At 46.1% G+C, this 23432-nt stretch overlaps 1 protein-coding gene across 1 annotated transcript in view; it reads left to right on the forward strand.

The window, feature by feature from the left end:
• The window catches only part of DDB1 (damage specific DNA binding protein 1), a 1134380-nt gene that overhangs the window by 771513 nt on the left and 339435 nt on the right, over positions 1-23432 (forward strand). Inside the window, exons 19-20 of the mRNA XM_086955618.1 lie at positions 5673-5796; positions 20387-20551. Of these exons, the coding sequence (XP_086811744.1) occupies positions 5673-5796; positions 20387-20551 (289 nt within the window). The remainder of the gene's footprint in view (positions 1-5672; positions 5797-20386; positions 20552-23432) is intronic.

Genomic DNA, 23432 nt, shown 5'->3' on the forward strand with positions numbered 1-23432 from the left:
TTCTAGTCACTCCTTTGTTGCTAATTATATTTCAATTGGGGTCTAGGAGTGTCCTTTGAGCCCTAACTCTCTTGTTGTTGTTACATAATAATGGAATTGGTCTGAAGCAGTACAGAAATGTGCTTGTCCTCTCTGGAATCTGGTAATTGCTGCATCCAAGCAGTGTATTTTGTTCTCCTGGAATTATTCTGTGTCATAAAAAACGAAGCGTTACTTTTAGTCCTACTTCCTCCCTGCAAAAGCTTTCATAACAAAGATAGGTGGTTAGAAAACCATGACGATCTTGATTCCTTATATAGCTCAGTTTTAGCTGAGGTTTTAATTTACTTCTAAAATTTCTGATAAATCTTTTGAGCCTATGGCATCTGTAGACATTAAGACATTACTTGATAGGCAGACATTTTATTTGCAGTAACTGTTGCACAAAGAATATGCAACCTACAAGCTTTACCAGCTGAAGAACCGTAGTTCTAATTAAGGATGAAACGAGAACGCCACATTTATGCCTTATACTTTTTGCAGCCAATATTGGTACTAATTGTTATTTATGCAGCGCACACACGCTGCCATTGGTATGCTATTACAGCACTTTTTTGTAGTCTGAGCATGATTTTGAAAATCACTATAAGGTTTCCATTCCATACCAAAGGTTGATTAGTGGAGACCTGCGATCAGTAACATAAGTGAAGTGGGCTTCTGTAAAGTTAATATGCCACTCTTTCAAAGCCACTTTATGATGTATTTTTCCTTTGGCAGAAGATATTCGCAGCCTCTGTATGATGTGGATTCCTTATTCACACTTACTGCAAAAAGATGTTCAAAAGAAACCTGAAGTCATCAAAGGTAGTGATAAAATTTCAAACGTATAGGTGCTCCGTGTGGGAGATGGATTTGGTGGAGGCTCTGAGGTGGGCATGGGAGATACTATGCAGTAGAGCAAATGTTCTGTCACTATACACCCCATCTATTCTGCTGGCATACACCTATCTTCTTCCCTTTCAAGATAGTGGGGCTACAGAGCGTGCTTGCCGACTGGCTCTTTCCACCTGCTCTGATCTATATCCAAACAATAATTTTTTAGCCTCTCCGACCAGGACATTGGATTCCCTTCCTTCCATGTCGGACCTGCTCCTATAATATCAAATAAGGGCCACATGCAGGCGGATGCACGCCTCTTTTTCCACCGCACCTCCCGTCTTGACCTCACTAGACCACATACTAACCAACCCCTCTCCCCGGGAAACTGGCACGTCCCAACCACAGCACACAACTCACCTCGCCAGTGACAACAGCTAAGTCATTAGCTCACTGGCGCACCCTGTTCGGATCCCCCCCACTGATGAACAGTGGAATTATTGTTGCTCCCAGCTTGAGCGCCTCTCCCCTCACTAAAAACGACAACTTATTCACTTTAAACACCTCCATCGTGTCTACCGCACACCCCTGCAGATGCTTAGAATGGGGCTTTGACCTGACCCAAACTGCTGGAGATGCAAACCTCCATAGTCCTCATTCCTGCACCTGCTGTGGCCATGCCCCCTATTTAGAATTACTGGGAAAGGGTTTGCAAGGTAAAATTAGAGTTCACCAGAGTCAAACTGGAACACACACCACTTGTGGCCCTATTGGTACATGTTAAAAGCGCCCCCTCTAACACAATGCCGTCTCTCCACTATGATTATTTTTACTGGCCAAATGCAGAATTGTCATTCACTGAGGCTCCATCATGGCCCTTCAATAGATTCCTGGGAACATAATATAACCTACTGTCATGAACAGCTATCAGTCTATTGGGAGCAAATGCCCCTAGCGTCCAGACCCAATGACATCTGGGCCCCTTTCACACTCTGGGCGAATGCGCGTACCGCATCTACACCGAACATGACCAACAGTACATTGAGTCCAGCGTTATCCCTGCAACAGGCAATTGAACCTACTTAGAGTAGAATTACTCACGTCGTGTATGTTGGCATGTACTGTATGCAGACCAGAGTATAGTAGGACTCAGTCATATACTAATGTTGCAAGACCTGCAAATCATGTCTACCTGGTTAATATTGTGTTGTCAATGTGCCACATGGTGTAGTCTGATCTGTGAAGTGCCTCCCCCCTCAACTCTGTGTCCCAAAGTTAACGGTTGACTTTACTTGTTCACAATGTGCCATGTAATATCATCGTGTTACAAATGCTGAAACAAATGTTGTTTTTAATGATTTCTATGAATAATACAATTATTAAAATAAAAAGAATTAAAAATGGTTGTGATAAAATAGAGGGTACTCTGCCTGGTTCAGGATTGTCCTTAAAATACAGCAACAAAATGTCTTTCTTCCACCCACTGCTTTCTCAAAGAGGGATATTGTATATTGCATAGAGTGTGCTGTTGTGCTGTTCATGCGATTTATGTTGTTGTAGACCAGTAGGTATGAGATAATCATAATATTCCCTTAATGGGCTTATTCGAAGAGCCGGGTGGAGACATAATATTCCAGACCCATTGAGCACGGAAAGATCATTTATACTTTAAAAGCCATCCCCAGACTAGCATTTCCTTCTTTGGAACAAGTCTGTTCAGTTCTTATGGGCTATCTCTTCATCAGTTACTCCTGCCTCATTACTCTCTAGGATTTGGCCAATTAATGGCATCACTACAGAAAGCAAGCTTTGAATCTCAATAGCTCCGCTTTCAAACCGGAGACAAAGTCCATGTTGTTCTTAATGGCACTGACATCTCATGCTCAATCAAAGCTAGTTCTGCTGTCGGTCTTGGGTGTCACAGAAATGGCAACTCTTAATAAAGAACTTTAATCAACTAGAAAATGAATCGTTGGTTTCTAGGTCAGACACTCCTCTGCATTCAGTGATTGTCTCTGTAGCGAGAAAGAAAGACATGTCTGCTCTATCTTCCTTGCTCCCTCCAGAGGAGGAGAGCAAGAGATTTGATTCTGATGACCAAAAGATATGTGCCACTCGTCACAATACAAATTTAGCCAGTGTCTCTGCACTGTTACACAGACATTACTGGTATCTATAAAAGTTCATGCAGACATTTGCCAAGAGCAAAGGATGCCGTTCATTTGCAGTGCTTTATGGGTAGTGCCATGGTATATTTGTGATATCTAACCCTTGGATAAGGGTTAGGGGCTGACCTGCATTCTCTGGTTTGGTGCTCCAAGGATGAATGACGTGCACCGAATATAGTCTAAGGTTAAGACAGTAAAGGCAGTGAGCTCTGAGTAAAGAAGTTTCAGAAGCCCCACTAAAAGTCTTTAGAAAATTATATCAAACAGCTGTGTGCTCCAGACTCTTAATGACAATAATTTTTTCTTGTAATATAAGATAGTTCAGTACATGCATATTTAAGCGTTTCCCTCCTTTAACGTAGGCGACTTGATTTGCACAGTAAATCTTCAGGCTGCAAACTTTAATTTTGCATTCATAAGAATACATTGCATTTTTGTGTTTAATGTATGTGTGCCTCAGTATCCTTACAATACCTTTCCCTTTTGCCTCAAACCTCCTAGCCTTCTCCAAATGCATGCATTTGTAAGCATGCATTTCTACAAGAACATTAATCTACTTATAGAAAACTCCAAAGTTTCACACAGCTACCTTGTTACAAGAATAGGGGATCCAGAACGGCCTAAATCCATTCTCTTCAGTTCTGATGAACTAAACTCATACACAAGCTGCACACTGGACCCTGATAAAGTCAAAGCAGTTAACTGAGTTGAGAAACATTTTACAATTGGGAAGAAATGTCTTTTTTGTCAGTGTTATTCTCTAGAGCAGATCAGGTTTTCTGACTTCTGGGCTCAATTATATCCTGCATTCTCATTGTTGCATTTGTTCATCTGAATGAGACCACTAACGAAGAGCTTGGTGGGTCAACAGACTCATACTAGGCAGAGAGGATGAACCTCTCTAGCAGTGCTCCAATCAGCCTAAACATGTTTACTTGAGTCTCTCTCTGGTACATGGTACTCTTGGAGACTGATGTGCAGGAGTCCTCCTTAACCCTAAAATTGATTTGTGTGCAACCATGGGGTAGATCCAGAACCATCAACAGTCTCAGAAAAGAAACCATTTATTGCATCAATTTACTGGTCCCTCTGATATTGAGCTTCCTATACTCCTCCATCACAACCATTTCTAGATATGTCCAGATGGCCAACACAAAATGTATATATTGCTAAAATTAACAGGGACACTGTCAGAAGCCTTGCAGGCCAAACCCCATACTATGGTGTGTTAGATATTATAACTTTCTGGTTATTCAGAAAGTGGAAGCACCAACTTTTGGGGCTTCCAGAAATACCTTGGCATCCACTAAAAAGTGGCTGAAAATCATATCCATGGTCCATAAAAACAAGCTGAGAGACACTGCGCTTTTGATTAGTTGAAAGTTAGCTTGCTAATCTACTAGTAACACAGTAACACAGATGCCCAAAGTCATGACTTGATTGATTCTGACTTCATCAGAATAACCTTGGCACTGATAATGCCATATTTTGTACACACTAATCTACGAGGTCACCCATAAAGTTGTGAACGTCAGATTGCCTCTCCAGGAAGGATCCACCACAGGAGCCTGCAATCCTTCAACCATGGCTCATGAATTCCCTCAGTATGTCCATCTGGTAGGTTGATAAATGCATGATAAATGTAAGAGCTTCTGTCTGCATGTGGTGCCTCAGTGAATGTTGTCAATCTTTCAACATGCCTGGCGAAACCAAGTGTGTCTGTACCTCTTCATCCTGGCTTAGTTGGGCTTGCATTTCTCTTGCTTCATAATGCACTTGTTGACTCTCATTGCCTCCAAAAAGAACCCTAAAAAGATTTCCTTTTTACTGTCCCAACTGTGAAATATTTCTTTTAAGACATAAAAAGGTTGTTTTCATCCAGTGAGTCAAACTTATCCTCCATTGGGATATATTGTCCCCTCAGAATTGAGGGATTCTGTGTTCGGGCTTGTATAGAGATACTCTGTGGAAACTTCAGCGGAAATTGGCTTTCTTAGTACCAATCAGTTTTGTGTTTAGAGTGATTGAGATCCTAGCGCTGTCCCTATGAAAGGTATACTATATTTAACGATAACAGTTGAGGATGTTCCAACGATGTTGTTATTTTTCCACATGAATCAATTCATATTACTGCCCACCTTCTTCCAGAAAAAATAATTACTCCTGCAAGAATACAATTTTCTCACAGAAAAAATCCTTAACTCCCTGAATATAAAGTGCTTAGCTCTATTACCTGGAAAAAAGAGGGACAAAAGAAAATAAACAACTGTACATTAATTTTGAGTCCATTCATACTGGTTTAGAAATGTTTGAATAGTCTATTGTGTATGTGTAAAGATATGTTGAAAGAAAGATAAGCTACTTGCAGGAAACAAAAGGCTCGGTTTTCAAGTGCAAAGGCTGTCAACATAGCTGTGATAAAATTTCCAATTAGTTAAAGCAGGTGAGCAGCCACCTATACACCAATCTATACATTTACTAGAAGCTTCTATCTAGATTTGCTCTGTAGGTTGGAAACCCAAGTGGGTTAAGTTTTTTGGTGTAACTTCTTTTATTCTTTGTTGTGATGTATGTGTTTTCTTTCACTAGGTCTAGTCTGATCACCCTCTGTTTCTTGCTGTTTGTAACATTTCGACTCATCTCTTACAGGCTCTCTCCAACAGTGTGAGCTCCAGCAAATTGTTTTCCAGCAGCACCTCTCCACATGAGACGTCCTTCGGAGAGGAAGTGGAAGTGCACAACCTGCTCATCATAGACCAGCATACCTTTGAAGGTACTTAGAAGGGAGGAGTCGGGCATAGGTTTGCGGATGCCTAATGTGTCCAGTGGCTTTCTTTGGTAATAGTGCTGTTGCTCGTTCTCCCCAGCTGCCTGATGGTGCTTGGATGGCTGGCTGTAAGTTTGAGTTTTTCTTCAAGTGACTCCAGAGACCATATTTTTGCTTGAGCTATCACCCTGGCATCGCTATAGCTAGCTGAGCAGGCAGACTGCCTTACAGTACTGGCACTTTGTCCTTCTGTTCTTATGAACTGAACCTTTAGGAGGACAGGTGGATGTGTCACAGGGCCCGCCACCCCCAGGAGATTTATCTTGGAAGACACAGGTGAGGAATGAAGTGGCATAGGTGTTACCCGAGTGTGATGATCTTCTAAGGGGACATAATTTGCAGAAGGAACTGTCGGGCAATGGTAGTGGATATGAGCAGACTATCAAAAGTGTGTTTGAAATGATCCTAGCAGAGATCAGATAATTGAAAACATTTCAGGTCCAGGAAATTGCTGCTGTCAATGAACGACTGACTGACAAAGATTGAGGAGGGTATGTGTTGTAAAAGAAACTTCAAACGCAGTGAAGGTAAGAACTCATCTTTATTCTGTCACCCACTCTCCTGGACTGCCTGAGAGATGCCAACATTCCAAGGCGAGCTCTCACGGAACATACCAACAAGGAAGGGACAACCAGGGGAGGGCGGAGTGTACCAAGTGGATATATTAACAAGTAGAAAGATTACAACAGTATGGCTCAGTTACCAAGATGACTGAAAGAAGTTTAAACTATAATCTCAGACTTGGAGGATTCTTATTCAAGAGGTCAGCCATGAAACTTGAAATGGACAAAGGCCTCCTTAGAATCCCATTTCTGGTATTTTTTGCAGGGTTGGCACTTAGCAAGATGTGGTATGCTTTCTGGGTGTAGGGAAGGATATTCCCAGGGGTTTGAGCGTGTTGCACCTGAGTCTCAGTGGAATGCTTAGATCTGAGGATTCCATTTTCGACTGATCTGCTTCCATGTGGGCGAGTTTGGGTGCCCCTGAGACATGAGTGTGGTGGGGTGCATTATCATGACACCCTTGGTTTTGTAGGGTAAGAGGGAGGTAATATGGGTTATTTCCCCCTCAGTTGAAGGTGCACAGGGTGGGTGCCAAGGGTTGGGGTTGCTGGGGTCATTGCAGTTAAAAAATGGAGGAGTGCAAACTTGGTTCCTCTTCCACGTGAAGTTGTTAATTGGCTAATGGAAATGTTGGAAAATAGGTGCAGAAAGGGCTAGGTGAGAAATGGTTAGGAATGCTTAATGAAGCAAAATGCATTTAGGGAGTTTAAAGATGCAACGGTGCAAAGAAGAAGAGCAATGGGGAGTTGCAATAGGGAGGAGATTTGCTGTGAAATGTCTTTGTAGAAGCACATATCTAACCACGTATTGCATTTTAAGAAGTGGAACTTTATTTTTACAGGAATATTTTCCTTTTGAAAAGTTGTGGTCACTGGTGCTTTTATTTTACCTTAAGCACAGCACACTTTCATATACCAGGGTTCTATTGTGGCACTTTGTATACGGAACAGTGGAACAAGGTGGTGAAATGGATTGCAATTATTTAATTTGTATGAAATTTTTTGAGAACACGCGTATGCATATCCTTGCCTTGCACTTTAGCTTTTGGCAGAGATGTGTGTGTATTTTGACGCTCTGAGTATGTTTTTTTTCCATTTTAAGCATGGCACACTTTTTCACTTGTGGGTTATATTAAAGCGCTAGGAAATGCACTCGGGCATTTATATATGGAACAATGTTCTAGGGAAGGGAATCTAATTTAAATGATCCATTTTTCTCTTTTTTTTTCTTCTAGTTTTATATAGCCTGAAACCGACTCAAATGTTTTAACGTGCTTTACATGAGCACTGGTTACATTACAGACGGACGTGTTAATTTTTGGTAGGCACGGGGAGATTAAGTGATTTGACCAGAATCACAGGATGTTGAGCGTCCTTGTCGAGACTCGAACCCGGTTCCCCAGATTCGAGGTCGACCGCTCTAGCCGTTAAGCCACATTCTCTCACATAATTGTAATGTTTGAGAACAAGCATACGTATGCTCTTGCAGTGCACATTAGTTTATGGCATAGCATATTTTTAGATACGCTTCCTTTTATGAATATTTAGGGGTTCTCTTAAATCTTATTTTTTCTCTGGAAATAAATTGAATTGTGTATGTCACCATTCTTAGTATGCAATGTGTGGAGTAAGGAATTATTGGATATAGTTCATTCATATAATTTCTCTGTGGGTTACTATTGCTCTGCACTTCAGGTTGAAATACCGTTAAATACAGGAACCCAGGATCATTGGCGTCACTAGGGGGGTGCGGACTGCACCGGGTGACACTCTCACATGGGGTAACACCATCCATCTGGTTACGCTGTGTATGTAACACGGTACAAAAGGGGGTGGTGATGGACGGAGCATCTGAACCAATCAAACACTCGCACCCAGTCAAAAGATCTGGGTTTGATCCATCACCGTTCTTTAGCCCACTCTGCCACCCCAGTTCAGACATGGCTATATGCAAATCAGTCTGACCCTGTGCCTCATGGGAACAGTCCAGCCCGAACTGCCAAGCCATGCCTTCCCTGGACCGGAAACAAGCTTCCGAGGAATGGTTTCTGGCATTCCAGCCGTCTTCAGCCCGGCTTGCTTGAATACAGTGGCAAAGTGAGCAAGGGTCTCCCATCTGAGCATACCCTGCCACACTTATGGCGGCCAAAGCGGTACAAAAGGGGGTGGTGATGGACGAAGCATCTGAACCAATCAAACACTCACACCCAGTCAAAAGATCTGGGTTTGATCCATCACCGTTCTTTAGCCCACTCTGCCACCCCAGTTCAGACATGGCTATATGCAAATCAGTCTGACTCTGTGCCTCATAGGAACAGTCCAGCCCGAACTGCCAAGCCATGCCTTTCCTGGACCGGAAAAAAGCTTCAGAGGACCGGTTTCTGGCAACACAGCTCTGTCTGCGGCCGGCAGGAGCTTAATGATGCCAGAACTCTCCGGGGACCCAGTCACGCAGCAACGACGGTACGTACGCCGCGTCCACGGCAGATGTGACGCTTTATGGCAGTAATATCTCGAGCCGAGGGAAGGTAGCGGACGGCTCTGCTGTTACAGACAGAAAAGGTAAACACAGTTGAGGTCTTCTAGGGTTACAGTGAGAGTGACCCGTAAGGGGCTGAACAAACCAGACAAGGTGAGTGTTTTAAAGATGTGGGCACGGATTCATGACACGCCTGCCCTTTGTTCGGTGGCAACAAATAGGAGTCTGATATTAGTGTAAAACTGAAAACCAGATCACCGGCCATATACCACATGTGCATTACTATCACAAAACATGGCATTTGTAGCTTTCAGATCTAGCACACATTTTCAGATATGCTTTTTGGAAAGGGGGTAAAATATTGTCATCCTTTATTTTCTCTGAAAAACAAACAATATGCTGATCTGAAAGAAACAGGTTAGTATTAGATTCCTGACCTTAGAATATCCCCAGGCGTCAGACTGGATCCGAAAAATTTGGCGTAGTAGTACCCCTGCGCGTCAGTAGGTGTCTGCGGCTCCGCGTCTGTCGTTGGCGCCGGGATGACTTTGTCGGAGTACTTAGACCTCACGCGCTGATGTCAGTTCTTCTTTTTTCCGTGCTAGCAAGCGCAGGTCCGGAGAAAGTGGTACCCTTTAGTCAATTTTTGACACAACTTTTTGGATCTTTTTGATCTGTTTTTCGAGTCGAACGACTCTGGTGCCGGTAGGGATGCCCGGGTACAAACCCTGCATCGACTGCAACCGACTGATGTAGGTTACCGACCCCCATCGCCAGTGTCTGCATTGCCTGGGGCACGACCACGATGACCAGTCGTGCCCCGACTGCTTGGCCTTGACGTCGAAGGCTAGGCGGGAGCGTCCCGCAAGCGCCTCGAGCTCCGGCAGTCGGCCCGTGCCGTTCAAGGTCCCGGTCCGGAAGGAGGTAGAGGGACCGGTCGCGGGGCCAGAGTCATCATAGCTCCGGGAGTCGACACCATTCCTCGGGCTCCAAGTTCTCCGGTAAGAGGCACAAGAAGTCGAAGAGGCGTCATCGCTCTGCTGACTCTATTCAACGCTCGCGCGACGCGGCCGGAGGTTCGGGCCACGTGGCTCTGCCGGAGCCACAAGTTTAGCGGCCTGCTTATACCCGCCGATCCCTGGGCAGAACACGACGCCGGAGATCGAGGCCTTCCTCATGGCCATGAGGTCGCTCACTCAATCTGGTTCCACGGCGCCTTCGGGCCAAGCAGACCCAACTGTGTCCCAAGCGGGCCGGGAGCTTCGGCGCCGTCGGCGACTTAGGTCCCGACGTCGCAGGGTCCCGCTGGCCGGATCCGGGTCGTCGCCGGTCGACCTTACGATCTTGCGACCTCGCTGGCGCTGGCCCCCAGGGTGTCTCCCCCCGCGCCGTCCCAGGACGACGACGTCCCTGGTCCTACCCTCGATTTGGGTCCGGCGCCGTATTAGACGCCGCTAGGAGATTTTTACTTCTATGACCCGGCACCATCCTTTGAACCTGAGTATCCATAGATGGGTGGCGAGGAGGATTGGGAGGGGTCTGAGGACCCTCTGGCACGTGTGTGCCAGCCTTATCAGGACTGGGCAGGTGAGCTAGGGCATGCCAGTGGTCTGGACACTTCTCCAGACACTGGTTTTGTCTCCCCCTCCTACCGTGGCTACGGAGGAGAGAGCTGCATATAGTGTGGTGTTGACGCGGGCGGCCAAGGCCTTATCCCTTTAACTCCCTGTCGCGGCCGTGAGGACTTACCTCCTCACTGAGGTCCTTAAACCGCAGGCCAGCTCCTCGAAGCCTCTGCTGCCATTTAATGAGGCCTTATCTGATGTTCTTCTGGGCACCTGGTCCAGGCCCGCTACAGGTCCCCCTGTAGATAGGAACATGGCCAGACGCCACCGCCCAGCTCCGGAAGACCCTTGCTTCCTGTCCACCCACCCCACCCCTGAGAACCTAGTCATACAGGCCTCTAACTCCCAGACCGCATTCCTGACAGCTCCCACCGATCGGGAATCCAAGAGGTACGAACAGTATGGCAAGAAGATGTTCTCCTCACTGAGTTTGGGGTTGCGGTCCGTTAACACTGCGTGCCTCTGGGGCCGCTATACCCACTCTCTGTGGGACACGGTCGCAGCAGTGCTGCCAAAATGTCCGGAGGAGGCCCGGACTAAACTCGCTCAAGCCCTTGCGGAGGGTCGAGATGCGGCACAGTATTCCATCCGATGTGGACTGGATACAATGGACTCGCTAGGTAGAGAGATTGCAACGAAGGTGGGGATACGTCGCCACGCCTGGCTGAGGTCCGCCAACTTTTCGGCTGATGTCCAAAACACCCTTATTGACATGCCGTTTGATGGCCGTCGTCTCTTTGGCGACAAGGCAGACAGTGCGCTTGAGCGCTTTAAGGACTCCAGGGCTACGGCCAAGTCCTTGGGCCTGTCGGCCCCGCGCCAGCAACCTGCTACCTTTCGCTCCTTTTGTGGCCAAGGAAGGGACGCCCCCACCTGTCAGCCACGGGCCGCAGACTAACATCCAGCGCGGTGGGCGACGTGGTAACCACCGTGGCGGTGCCCAGGGACAACGGCGAGGCCAGTCAGCATCCGCCTCAAAGCCTTCCTAGTCCGAGCTTTCGGGCCCACATGACGCCAGTGGGGGGCAGGGTTCTCCATCACCTCCTTCACTGGCGCAACATCACTTCGGACAGGTGAGTACTGCAAATCGTCCGAAGGGGCTACTCCCTCCCCTTCGAGGCGACCTCTCCAGCCATGCCACCGCAGTACCACCGCGTGTCGGGGGATCACTTGAATCTTCTGCGGGAGGAAGTTACAGCCCTCTTGGCCAAGGGGGCCATTGAGCGCATTCCTGGGCCTGAAATAGGGTGTAGTTCTTACTCCCACTACTTTCTGGTTCCCAAGAAGGGCAAAGGGGGCCTACGCCCTATCTTGGACCTGCGGAATGTCAACGGCTTCCTCCGGAAGGAGAAGTTCAAGATGCTGACTTTGGCTTAGGTCTTAGCTGCCCTGGACCCCGGAGACTGGATGGTAGCGTTGGACTTGCAGGACGCTTATTTTCACATCCCCGTCCTGCCGGCCCACCGGCGTTACCTGCGGTTCACGGTAGGCCACAAGCACTTTCAGTTTACTGTGCTCCCCTTCGGCCTTACCAGCGCCCCACGGGTGTTCACGAAAGTGATGGCGGTGGTCGCAGCTCATCTACGCAGGTTAGGGGTTTCAGTCTTCCCCTACCTCGACGACTGGTTGTTGAAAGTGGGTTCGCCCCAGACAGTCATCAGCCACCTCCAGACTACGGCCGACCTCCTGCACCTGCTGGGGTACATCAATGTGCCGAAGTCACACCTGTGTCTCTCTCGGAAGCTCCTCTTCATCGGAGCGGTTCTAGACTCTGCGCAGTTTCGGGTTTATCCTCCCGAACAGCGGGTTAGGGATATTCAGGCTCTGATTCCCATCTTTCAGCCGTTATCCTGAGTCTGTCTGGTTGACGCTGCATCCTTCTGGTGCATCACGCCAGGTGGCGGATGCGGGCTCTGCAGTGGGACCTGAAGTTTCAGTGGGCCAGCATCAGGGCAACTTCCGACCATGTCTTGATCTCGGAGGGCACTTCAAGACAGTTGCAGTGGTGGCTCACGGCCCGCGATTGGGTCTGTGGCAGATCCCCCTCGCTACCCCAACCGCAGCACGTAGTTGTGACGGACGCGTCCCTCCAGGGCTGGGGGGCCACATGGGAGAGGCGGAGATCAGAGGCCTCTGGTCTCCAGCGGAGTCCCGGCTCCACATCAACCTTCTGGAGCTGCGGGTGATCCGGCTTGCACTGAAGGCATTCCTCCCCTCTGTCCGGGGGAGTGTAGTGCAGGTGTTCACGGACACCACCGCCATGTGGTACTGCAACAAACAGGGCGGGGTGGGGTCGTGGACCCTATGCCACAAGGCTCTGCGCCTCTGGCAGTGGATGGAACATCAGGGTGTGACCCTGGTGGTTCAACACCTGGTAGGTTCCCTGAAGGCCAGGGCGGACGAACTCAGCCATCGGTGCATGATGGATCACGAATGGTGTCTGAACTCGGACGTGGCGCAAGGCCTCTTTCAGCAGTGGGCAGAGCCTTGGTTAGATCTATTCTTCACAGAAGAGAACGTGCAATGTCATCAGTTCTGCGTGTTGGGATTTACAAAGGCGGCACTCGCTCGGAGACGCTTTTCGTTGCGAGTGGAGCTGCGGTCTGTTGTATGCCTTTCCGGCTATACCACTTCTGCCCAGAGTGCTGAAGAAGATCAAGCGCGACCGGGCCCAAGTTATCCTTGTGGCTCCGGACTGGGCACGAAGATACTGGTATCCCCGAGTTATTCAGCATGTCTGTCGATTCCCCGATTCGTCTGCCTCTTCAGGAGGACCTTCTTTCGCAGCAGCAGGGGACAGTCCTTCACCCGAACCTGTCCAGTCCCCACTTACATGCGTTGAGATTGAGCGGCGGCAGTAGAGGCCATTTGACTTGCCTCCTGAAGTCTGTAATGTGATTCTGGCAGCCAGGCGTCCCTCCACAAAATCGGTATACGCCTGCAGGTGGAATAAATTTGTGGCATGGAGCACAGCAAAGGCTTTGGATCCCCTCTCTGCCCATCTTTCGGAGGTTCTCCTCTTTCTTCTCTATCTTGCCCAGCATGGCTCTGCTCCGGGCACTATCAAAGGCTACCTCTCTGCTATTTCCGCCTTCTTAATGCTCCCTGATCAACCCTCTTTGTTCAAGTCCCCAGTTGTAAATAGGTTTTTGAAAGGCATCACTCATATGTTTCCTCCTGTTCCATTCATGATGCCTCAGTGGGACTTGAACCTTGTTCTGACTTATCTGATGTGCGCTCCTTTCGAGCCACTTCATAACTGTCCTCTTCGTCTTCTTAGTCTTAAGACTGCATTCCTAGTTGCCATCACCTCTGCCAGGAGGGTGAGTGAGCTCCAGGCTCTTTCCTCTAAACCTAATTTCCTTTCTGTCCATCCGGACAAAGTTGTGTTGCGGCCGCGACCCTCTTTCCTGCCAAAGGTAGTCACAGCCTTCCACATCGGGAAGTCCATCACCTTGCCCACCTTCTTTCCGCCTCCGCATCCCTCGAAAGAGGGAGAGAGGCTCCACCGTCTGGACCCAAAACGTGAGCTCTCATTATTTGTATCGCACACGCCAGTACCGGGTGCATGATCAACTCTTTGTTGGTTACGTGGGCGCTAAGAAAGGTCGGGCGGTGCACAAACAGACCATCTCTCGGTGGGTCGTGTTGTGAATCAAGGTATGCTACTCTTTGGCTAAAAAGGAGTCTCCTGTTGGGGTGAAGGCCCATTTCACTCGGACCACGGCTTCTACTACTGCCCTGGGTCGGGGAGTCCCCTTGCAGGACGTCGGTCAGGTAGCTACGTGGGCCTCGCTGCACACGTTTGCAAGACACTACTGCCTGGACAGCCAAGTCCGGAGGGATGGCTTTTTTGGCCGTTCCGTTCTCCAGGATTTTATGGTGTGATCATTGGTTCGCAGACCCACCACCAGGGTTGGTATTGCTGGGGTATCTATTCTAAGGTAAGGAATCTAATACTAACCTGTTTTTCAGATGCACAAGTTACTTACCTTCGGTAACGATATATCTGTAAGAAACAGTAGTTAGTATTAGATTCCTTACCGCCCCATCCATCCTCCCCGTTCTGCGAACCGATATCTATGGTTAAAGTCATCCCCTTTCAGGGCCCCAGTTTCATGGCACCAGTGTTTGTTTTTATCATGGCTCTGCGTTTTTGGCACGGAAAAGCTATGTAAAAGAACTGACGTCAGCGCGCGAGGGCGGCGTCTGTACTCCCACGTCGTCCCGGTGCCAACGACGGATGCGGAGCCGCAGACGACGCCTACCGACTCGCAGGGGTACTGCTACGCAAAATTTTCCGGATCCAGACTGATGCCTGGGGATATTCTAAGGTAAGGAATCTAATACTAACTACTGTTTCTTACAGATATATCGTTACCGAAGGTAAGTAACTAGTGCCTTAAGATATATTAAAAACCCACCAGTGCTGCTTTTCTGGCACCCTTTGGATGAGTATTGCAGAAAGTGCTTTTGGCTTAAGCGCTGACACAATCACTTGCAAGACGTGTTCTGTGTGAAACAACGTTATTATCTGCAGGGTAGCAGGTGCATGGCACTGGTGCTTCTTGGTGCGAAGGTCCCACTGCACCCCAGCTTTAGCTTTTTTTGCAACCAAACCGAGGCACGAGGCCGATTTTCCTGGCTTGCATAATGCCAATCTCCCAGAAGCCCATCATTATTAGAGGTCCATCTGAAGTAGGCGACAATGATATCTTATCTCAAGTCATTACTAAAGGTTATATGGTAGTCATAAAAAAAGGGTGCAGTGGTCTCTATGAAGCCACTAGAATGGCTGCAGCACCCCAGGTCCTGCCTCCCACAGGCATCTCTGTGTCAAGATACCGGTTTTGTACGAAACAAAAATGTGTGTGTTCTGTTTTATGTGTACATTGCCTTCCTTAAAACATGTAATGAAAGATTGTGCAATGTTTCTACGGGATGGAGTTGGCTATGGAGCTACCAAGGTCCAGAATGGCTGGTCGGAGCTCAGCAGCCTCGCCTCTGCATCTAACTATTTAAACTTATCCTCAGCGGCACGCGCACAAATTCAAAGCACATTTCATGTGTAGTCACTTTGAGAAAAGCCGAGAACTGTGTGGGAGAAACAATGGGGGCACGGGGGGTGGAGAAGGTGTCGAGGAAAGGGTTAAAAGAGCAGCAGGCGGGGGAGGGGGTGCAGGCGGAGGGAGAGATGGTGCAGACGGAGGGAGAGATGGTGCAGACAGATGGAGAGATGGTGCAGAGAGATGGTGCAGAGAGATGGTGCAGAGAGATGGTGCAGAGAGATGGTGCAGAGAGATGGTGCAGAGAGATGGTGCAGAGAGATGGTGCAGAGAGATGGTGCAGAGAGATGGTGCAGAGAGATGGTGCAGAGAGATGGAGAGATGGTGCAGAGAGATGGAGAGATGGTGCAGAGAGATGGAGAGATGGTGCAGAGAGATGGAGAGATGGTGCAGAGAGATGGAGAGATGGTGCAGAGAGATGGAGAGATGGTGCAGAGAGATGGAGAGATGGTGCAGACAGATGGAGAGATGGTGCAGGGAGATGGTGCTGACAGAGGGGGAGATGGTGCAGGCAGCGGGGAGAGATGGTGCAGGCAGCGGGGAGAGATGGTGCAGGCAGCGGGGAGAGATGGTGCAGGCAGCGGGGAGAGCTGGTGCAGGCAGCGGGGAGAGCTGGTGCAGGCAGCGGGGAGAGCTGGTGCAGGCAGCGGGGAGAGCTGGTGCCGGCAGCGGGGAGAGATGGTGCCGGCAGCGGGGAGAGATGGTGCCGGCAGCGGGGAGAGATGGTGCCGGCAGCGGGGAGAGATGGTGCCGGCAGCGGGGAGAGATGGTGCCGGCAACGGGGAGAGAAGAAACTGAATAAGCGGTGAAGCTTCTAGCCTGGCAGGCCTGAGAGAGCTAAGCGCAGAATAGGAGAACATCACTTTTTGAAGAAGAAATATCATAGGTCTCGCTCAAATGTAGGGTTTATTTTGCAAACACTATTATTCGATATATAGTGTACATCAGAAGGCTGATATTTCCCAGCTCAGGTGTTTAAAGTTTGCTCCCCATTCCTAAGCTACTACAAAGACAATCCCAACCTGTACCAGCTAGATTTTCTCTCAAAGTTGAGGGGGTAGATAAATCTCTGGCTAATGGGAATGCCTGTAGTGAATATCGCTTACCGCCGGAGCTCTATAAGAAATTTGCACTTGTTTTAAATCCTGAGATATTAAATTTCGCTTATTATAATTTAGGAAGGGGAGAAGTCCTGGCGTTATTCCGTACAACAATAATGGTCCGCATCCTGAAAAAGGATAAGAGCAGGGAAAATGTAAATTCTTATAGACCCATTAGCATTTTAAATATTGACCATAAGATTGTCCCCAAACTACTGACCAACTGGAGGAGTAAAATGGTTGGAACAATTTTCCATCTGGACCAACATTGTTTTCTTTTGGTAGACAGCTGTTCTCCAATATGAATTTTCTGATTGAGGCCTTACTTTCTTCAAAAGGTAGTTACCGCTCAAGTTTTTCTATTAGATGCGGAAAAGGCATTTGACCTACTATGTTGGGAAAGCCTCTTAGTCATTCTTGGGGAATTCGGAGGCCCCACTTGCTTCAAACCGATAATATCGCAACTATATAAATGCGAAAATCTCAATTAATTATCAATTTTCGCTATATTGGTTCTTGCAAAGTTAGCATGGGAACAAGACAAGGCTGTGCCCCGTCACCTAAACTTTTTACTCTTTTTATTGAACCTTTAGCTGTTCAGACCGATAAGTTGGATAACAAACATCAAGTTATAGGCTAATGACAACCTAATTTTTTAAAATCGGACTTAGAGAATCAAAAGTGGGGTTTTCAGATTTTCCAAGAGTATCAAGCACTGGGTGGGTATAAGATTAATAAGTTGAAAACTGAAATTTTACATTGTAATTGCGCACTCGTCACTTTACTTATAGAATTTTACTCTCTTAACTCTAGGCCTAAGCGTTACTTAGGAGTATATGTTACGGAAAACATCAATGACTTGTATGCACTGCATTTCTTCCCTCTGGAGGCGCTCTTTACAAGATGGGCCAATCTACCCATATTGATAATGGGCAGTGATGCATTAATTCAGATGTCCGTTTTACCTTTGTGCAATTTCCTGTTTGCTGCAATTCCCTATGTTCTTCAGAAAAAGTTCTTTAAGGAAATGGAGGGAATGTTCTCCACCTTCACAAGGGCAAATGAAACGCATAGATTAGCTACATTATGTAGGCCAGGGAAAGAATGGGGCCTCGCACTGTCCGATTTAAAATAATACTGTTTTGCAAATTTTGCTCATTTGTTTTTATAGATGTTTTAAATCACCAGGAATAAACTGAATAGATAAGTTTTTATGAGATGATTTCTTATGCCTTGCTAGAGCACCCAAAAAGTTTAGATTCACTATTCTGCAATGGTCTCCCAAACGGAAAGAACAACTGGTTTAATGTTATGATATTCCTGCTGTTAGTGGAGTCATCCGTTTGGCAGATATCCATATTGGGTATCGACCTTTATTAGAAAAGAAAACTGCCGCTAGATGGAAGAGTAATGGATATCGAAAGATGATGGAGTTTCTTAACATAGACTCGTGGCAAGATTGGACTGAAGTTGAGCGTACAATTAGGCACTTTAAAATAATGATGCAGTGGTCCTTTATTTGGCTAAGACATTTTTTGAATTAATTGGATCCCTGAAGAATCTTGACAAGTCTAGATCTGGTCGAAAATTTGATAGAGGTTAGAAAGCGTAGTCATTAGTTGCTGGGTAACCACCCATAGACAAGAGGCCAATAAGGTATTCTTGAAGGCCCGGTATAAGTGGCAGCCCAAGGAAAGCCTCTAGATCTCGGTAGAGACCTGGAATAAGATAAATCTTTTCAATTTTTCTTTACTAAAGGAGGTGAATTTTCAATGAATGCAATTTTATACAAAATAGTTGCACTATAGAACCCTGGCTTGTTTGCATATAATTAAACCCGAGATACTGGAAAGTTGCTAAAGGGGGTGCGGAGGCGCAACTGAACTCACCATGTGGTGTTGTCCAAAATTACTTAGTTCTGGGATGAGATTCAGGAATATTGCCACCACACATTTGAGATCATTCGTTCAATGGATGCTCAGCAGGGCCGGACTGACCCTAGCGGGTACCGGGCATTTCCCCGGTGGGCCACCAAGGTGAGAGCCAGTTTTTCGTCTGCCAGGGGGGCTTTTTTGTTACAGGTGGCCGGTTTTGCAGCTTAGCTGCAATATCGCCCCCCTGTAACAAAATTGGCTAAAACCGGCTTCTGTCAAACAGTTCGGCCGCACCCACTCACCTTACCCCCTCCTAGGGGCTGGCCGAACAGTTTGCCAGGGCCGGTTTTGGTTTCAGGCCCTGATGCCCAGACAGATGTTTTGGGTTACTCTCCCAACATCAATATAGAACCACTGCAGCAGAAATGATTTTGCATAATAGCCTTAATTGCAAGATCAATAATTCTTCAAACCTGACATTCAAAAGTGATCCCTACTTTCATGTCGGTCTATAATGTTAAAAATTAAGGGGCTAGAATATCTATCATTGAGGTTGGGAACTCATTACACATTTTAGAGGTTATGGGAGCGCTGGGATTGGTGGGGTGACAAGAGGGAGGTTCCCTCTCCATCTTTGGAGAAAGTATTTTATTAGAAATGAATCAATATATCTGGGACATTGTGCAAGATTAGGCTGTCCATTGGCTGTATCATACTGTGTGCTATATGTGGAATCTATAACATTTGTATTTTTTGTTATATCATTATGATATAATTTATTTTATGAAATGCCGATTGATGGCTGTATGAACTCTTCCAAAATATATTTATAAAAAAAATAACATATTGGACGTTGATATCAACACACAGGTGAATGTTATAATCAAGACTTAGATGTCAGTTTTCAACTTCTGCGAAAGGTGAGGATCATAAACTTACCGCAAAAGGAGAAATGGGAACATGGGAGTGAACTCCCAGGATAGACGTAGGAGAAAAGACTATCTAGTGATGAAGCATCCATAGGTGGCTGGAGAGTTAAAGTATTTGCTAAGACATTAGCTTCCAGGAAAAGAGATGGTGTCTTTAAATACTGGAAGATGAACATTACCTTTTGAAAGTGTGGGGTATTCATTTTTTGGGGAAATGGACCACCAACTTCGACAAGGGGGCTCTTTTAACTGGCTGGAAAGGGAAATGGGCAGTAACAAGTCCTGACATTTAAGTAAATTCTACAGGGAACCGATTAGCTCAGGTTGGATTTGAACCGTGAATGTGAAGGGGCAGAATTTGAAATGAATTATTTCTAATTGCCATATGTAATAATTAATATTTATTGTATATTGGTAAGTAATGTATTAATTTGACAGTAAGACTTTTTGCAATTTCCCTTCTCTCACTGATATAGTAGTAACTAATTTCTCAGTTCACTTTCCCTTTCCTTTGTTGCCCTTGCTCATGAAACAGCTCCCCATCTATACTTTATTTTTACTCCTTAACCTGATCTGCTGTGTTGAATTATTTTCTCCCCTTTGCTCCTATCCCTCATTTCATATCTACCCATTATTCTGTACCTTCTGTGTTTTTACTCCTCTTGTTATCACTCTTGTGTAATCTCCTCATTCATTACTCATTTATATTCATTCAACTCACTGTTGTTTGCTGCTGTCCTTTTTCCCAGTCCTTGTTTCTTCCCTTCTGGTTTGCTCCACTTTATTTGTTTGTGCCTTTCCTTTGCTCGTCTTTCTTCATACAGGGGTTCCTTTATCTTTTCAGTGTGTTACACTCACTTTTTGTTCCTCTCGTTCTGTTTTCCGTTTCTTCCTCCTACAGTGCTCCATGCTCACCAGTTCCTGCAGAATGAATATGCTCTCAGCCTAGTGTCCTGCCGGTTAGGGAAAGACACCAACACATATTTCGTTGTGGGGACTGCCATGGTGTATCCAGAGGAGGCAGAGCCAAAGCAGGGCCGCATTGTGGTATTTCAGTACTGCGACGGTAAGCACCAAAGACTATAGTTTTCATTGTAAGGAAGCTAGGTGCATTTAAAGGTGACCTGCTTGTGCTGTCAGCAAGCGTACTGGTCTGTCCTAGCAAGTTTGATTCTGTCAACCAATTGTGAATTTCATTGTTTAGTCCGGATGAACTGTGCTGTGAGGTAGGTTTGCTGCAGTGTCTTGCTTAGATGGGTTTTCTCGTTTGTCAATTAAGGTAGACTAACATTGAGTTCTGAATAATGGTGTTCTCTGTTATTGATTAACGGTAAAATACACCCTGCATGTGTGGGATAGTTTAACAGATTTTGGGGGATAAACACGTTTGCAGGTAATCATTTAAAAAAAAAAAATTCATCTGGCAAACAAGTCGTAACATTTAACTGAAAATGTTAGACATCACACTTACCAAAGGCTTTATTCTGTGTTTCCACTGAACAAGGTACTCAATGAGAAAGTTGCTTGCTTTGTATACGTAAATGACTAGTTACGCCTATTCAGCTTCTTCTAGGGCGATAAGTTATGGGAGGTATTAATCCTCTCATAAAGTTATATTCAGCTTGCATTAGCCCTGTAGATGACATCAATACCTTCCAAGATGAGCTTACCAGAGGGCCTGCATGGCTGCCAGTTTCCATGCTGCATCTTCCACTAAAACGTCGGTTAATATTTAGACGCTTCACCAGATGAGTTCCAGAATCCTGTATTTCTTTTGGTTCCTGCCGTTTCAAACCAGATATGTAGCTTTTTCAGACGCAGGGTACAATCAAGTCTCACCCAATGCGGCTGCTGTAAAAATATAGACCTCCAGAGCAGAACCCTTTGTTTTTAAGAGAGCTATCCAGGAGGTCCCATTCTAATTCAAATTCCTTCATATTGCCACCTGGCAAGGCTTGATGTGCGATGTACTTATGAAAAGTTTGTTTCATGTCGGTTGTTAACAGTTTTGTTTAGTGATATGACAATTCTCTTTGGGACAATTTATAAAAAATTGAGGACCTATGATTGCTTTGCATGAGATTTTAAATGAAGATATCATGGTCTTTAATCATGTCATTAATATGGCATCTTTTTCTGCAAATATGGCCACCTATGATTACTTTGACAACCTCACTCAAACTTTTTTCCTGACTGAGAACTTTAAAACCTGGGGCTTACCATCATATAATCAAGTTCCTTTTAACTGAGAACATTGCTAAACAGGTATTTTGATGAAGAGATGCTGCATTTGAAGACAGGTGGAATCTTTCAAGTCTGGACTTTGAAAGTGAAAGGAATATAAGACATCACTACTGGCCTCAGGGAGGGTGACATTTTCCTCTGAAAGTTGATGTCCCTTGCCATAATCGAAGCAGCAGGAAAAACAAACATACCAAGCAAGTCATCCTGTTGGGGGGGGAAGATAAAGTTTACCACTGACTGCAGCTACAGGAAACATCCAGATGGAGGACAGCAGTGATTAGCCCCTTCTCCCTATTCTGTCGGCCACTCCTTTAGGGAAATGTATTTGTAATCACTTAGTTGGATGGAAAAATATAACAAAAAACAATTGGGTACGGATCATTATTCAAAATGGCCATTTGCTCAGGTTCAAGTTATATCCAACAGCAATCTATTCAGGAAAGTTGTGTCAATAAAAGTCTGACCATGTCAAGAATAAACAGCTTACTGGAAAGGCATTCACTGAAAGCAGTCCCAACTTCCAAAAAAGGTAAAGGGAATTTCTAACCTTTACTTTCTAGTTCGAAAAAGATGGGCCAAACTAGAATTCAAACCCATTTGGGGCTTTAAGACCATAAGCAAATAGAGAAACATTCTGGATGTTGGCATAGTATTAGTTCTACCCTCATTTCTATCAGAGATTGGGCGTGCCTCATTGATCTTCAAAAAGCTCATTTCCATAGTCCAGTAGCACAAAACCATTGGAAGCTTTCAGGTTTTGAGTTGGCAGCAAACGTTATAATTCCAAAGTCCTGCCTTTTGTCCTAAAATTGGATCCAAGAAGGGCTGAATACAGCACATCCTCAGCAGGCCTTTCATAGTTATTGCCTTATAGTCCAAATTCTCCAGTAGCTTAGCCTGCAGGTTGGCCAAACCAAGTCTGTGCCCATCCCAGCCAATCAATTGGGAGATGTGTTCTTCACTCGAAGACTAAGAATCTAATAGAGACTATTAGTTGTAGATTACTTACCTTTTGAATTTCCCCCTGGCGTCATTCGTGATAAGGACATTTTTCTACAGCAGTAGCCCTGTGCTTTGCTAAGTGGCGTCTGGCAGCTCCACGTTCCTCGTGGGCACCGAGATGACGTTGCGAGACCTACATAGACGCCACGCCTCCCATGCACGCTGATTTTTTAAAATAATTTTTTTAACAAGCTTCATTGAAGTTTACATAAAGTTCCAGTCGGTTTCAGTACATCATGCAGTATTTTGATCAGGATCATAATTCTCCACTTTCCTATATGTCTTACAAAGCAGTTGGGAAAATGTAGTGATGTTCATTCCCAGTCTCTTAATACTTTAACTCCCACATGTCAACTCCCAGCCCGTATTTCAGAAGTATCCAATGTGGAGCTCCGGAACGTGTCAGAGTTCTGGATTAAAGGCCCTTACCCGCAACAGCCCCCCCTCTGTCCGCACCCCTCCAATGTGTCACTGGCAAATAAACCCCATCTTGTAAGTCCCAGTTCTGTCATCAGAGGTTGCACATGTGACCCACGGTACTTCCGCGAACCCACATAAATAGTACCGAATGCATCTTGCTACTTCTAGAGTCCCTTTATTTGAGGCCCTGTTAAGTAAGGCAGGTGACTGATCTATCCTATCCCCTCTGGGGGTGCTTCTAGTGGGTCCACCTCTTCACTAGCATCTGGGGCCTTGAGCGC

This window comes from Lissotriton vulgaris, chromosome 2_1, assembly GCF_964263255.1.
Source record: "Lissotriton vulgaris chromosome 2_1, aLisVul1.2, whole genome shotgun sequence".
In the NCBI taxonomy this organism is placed as follows: domain Eukaryota; kingdom Metazoa; phylum Chordata; class Amphibia; order Caudata; family Salamandridae; genus Lissotriton; species Lissotriton vulgaris.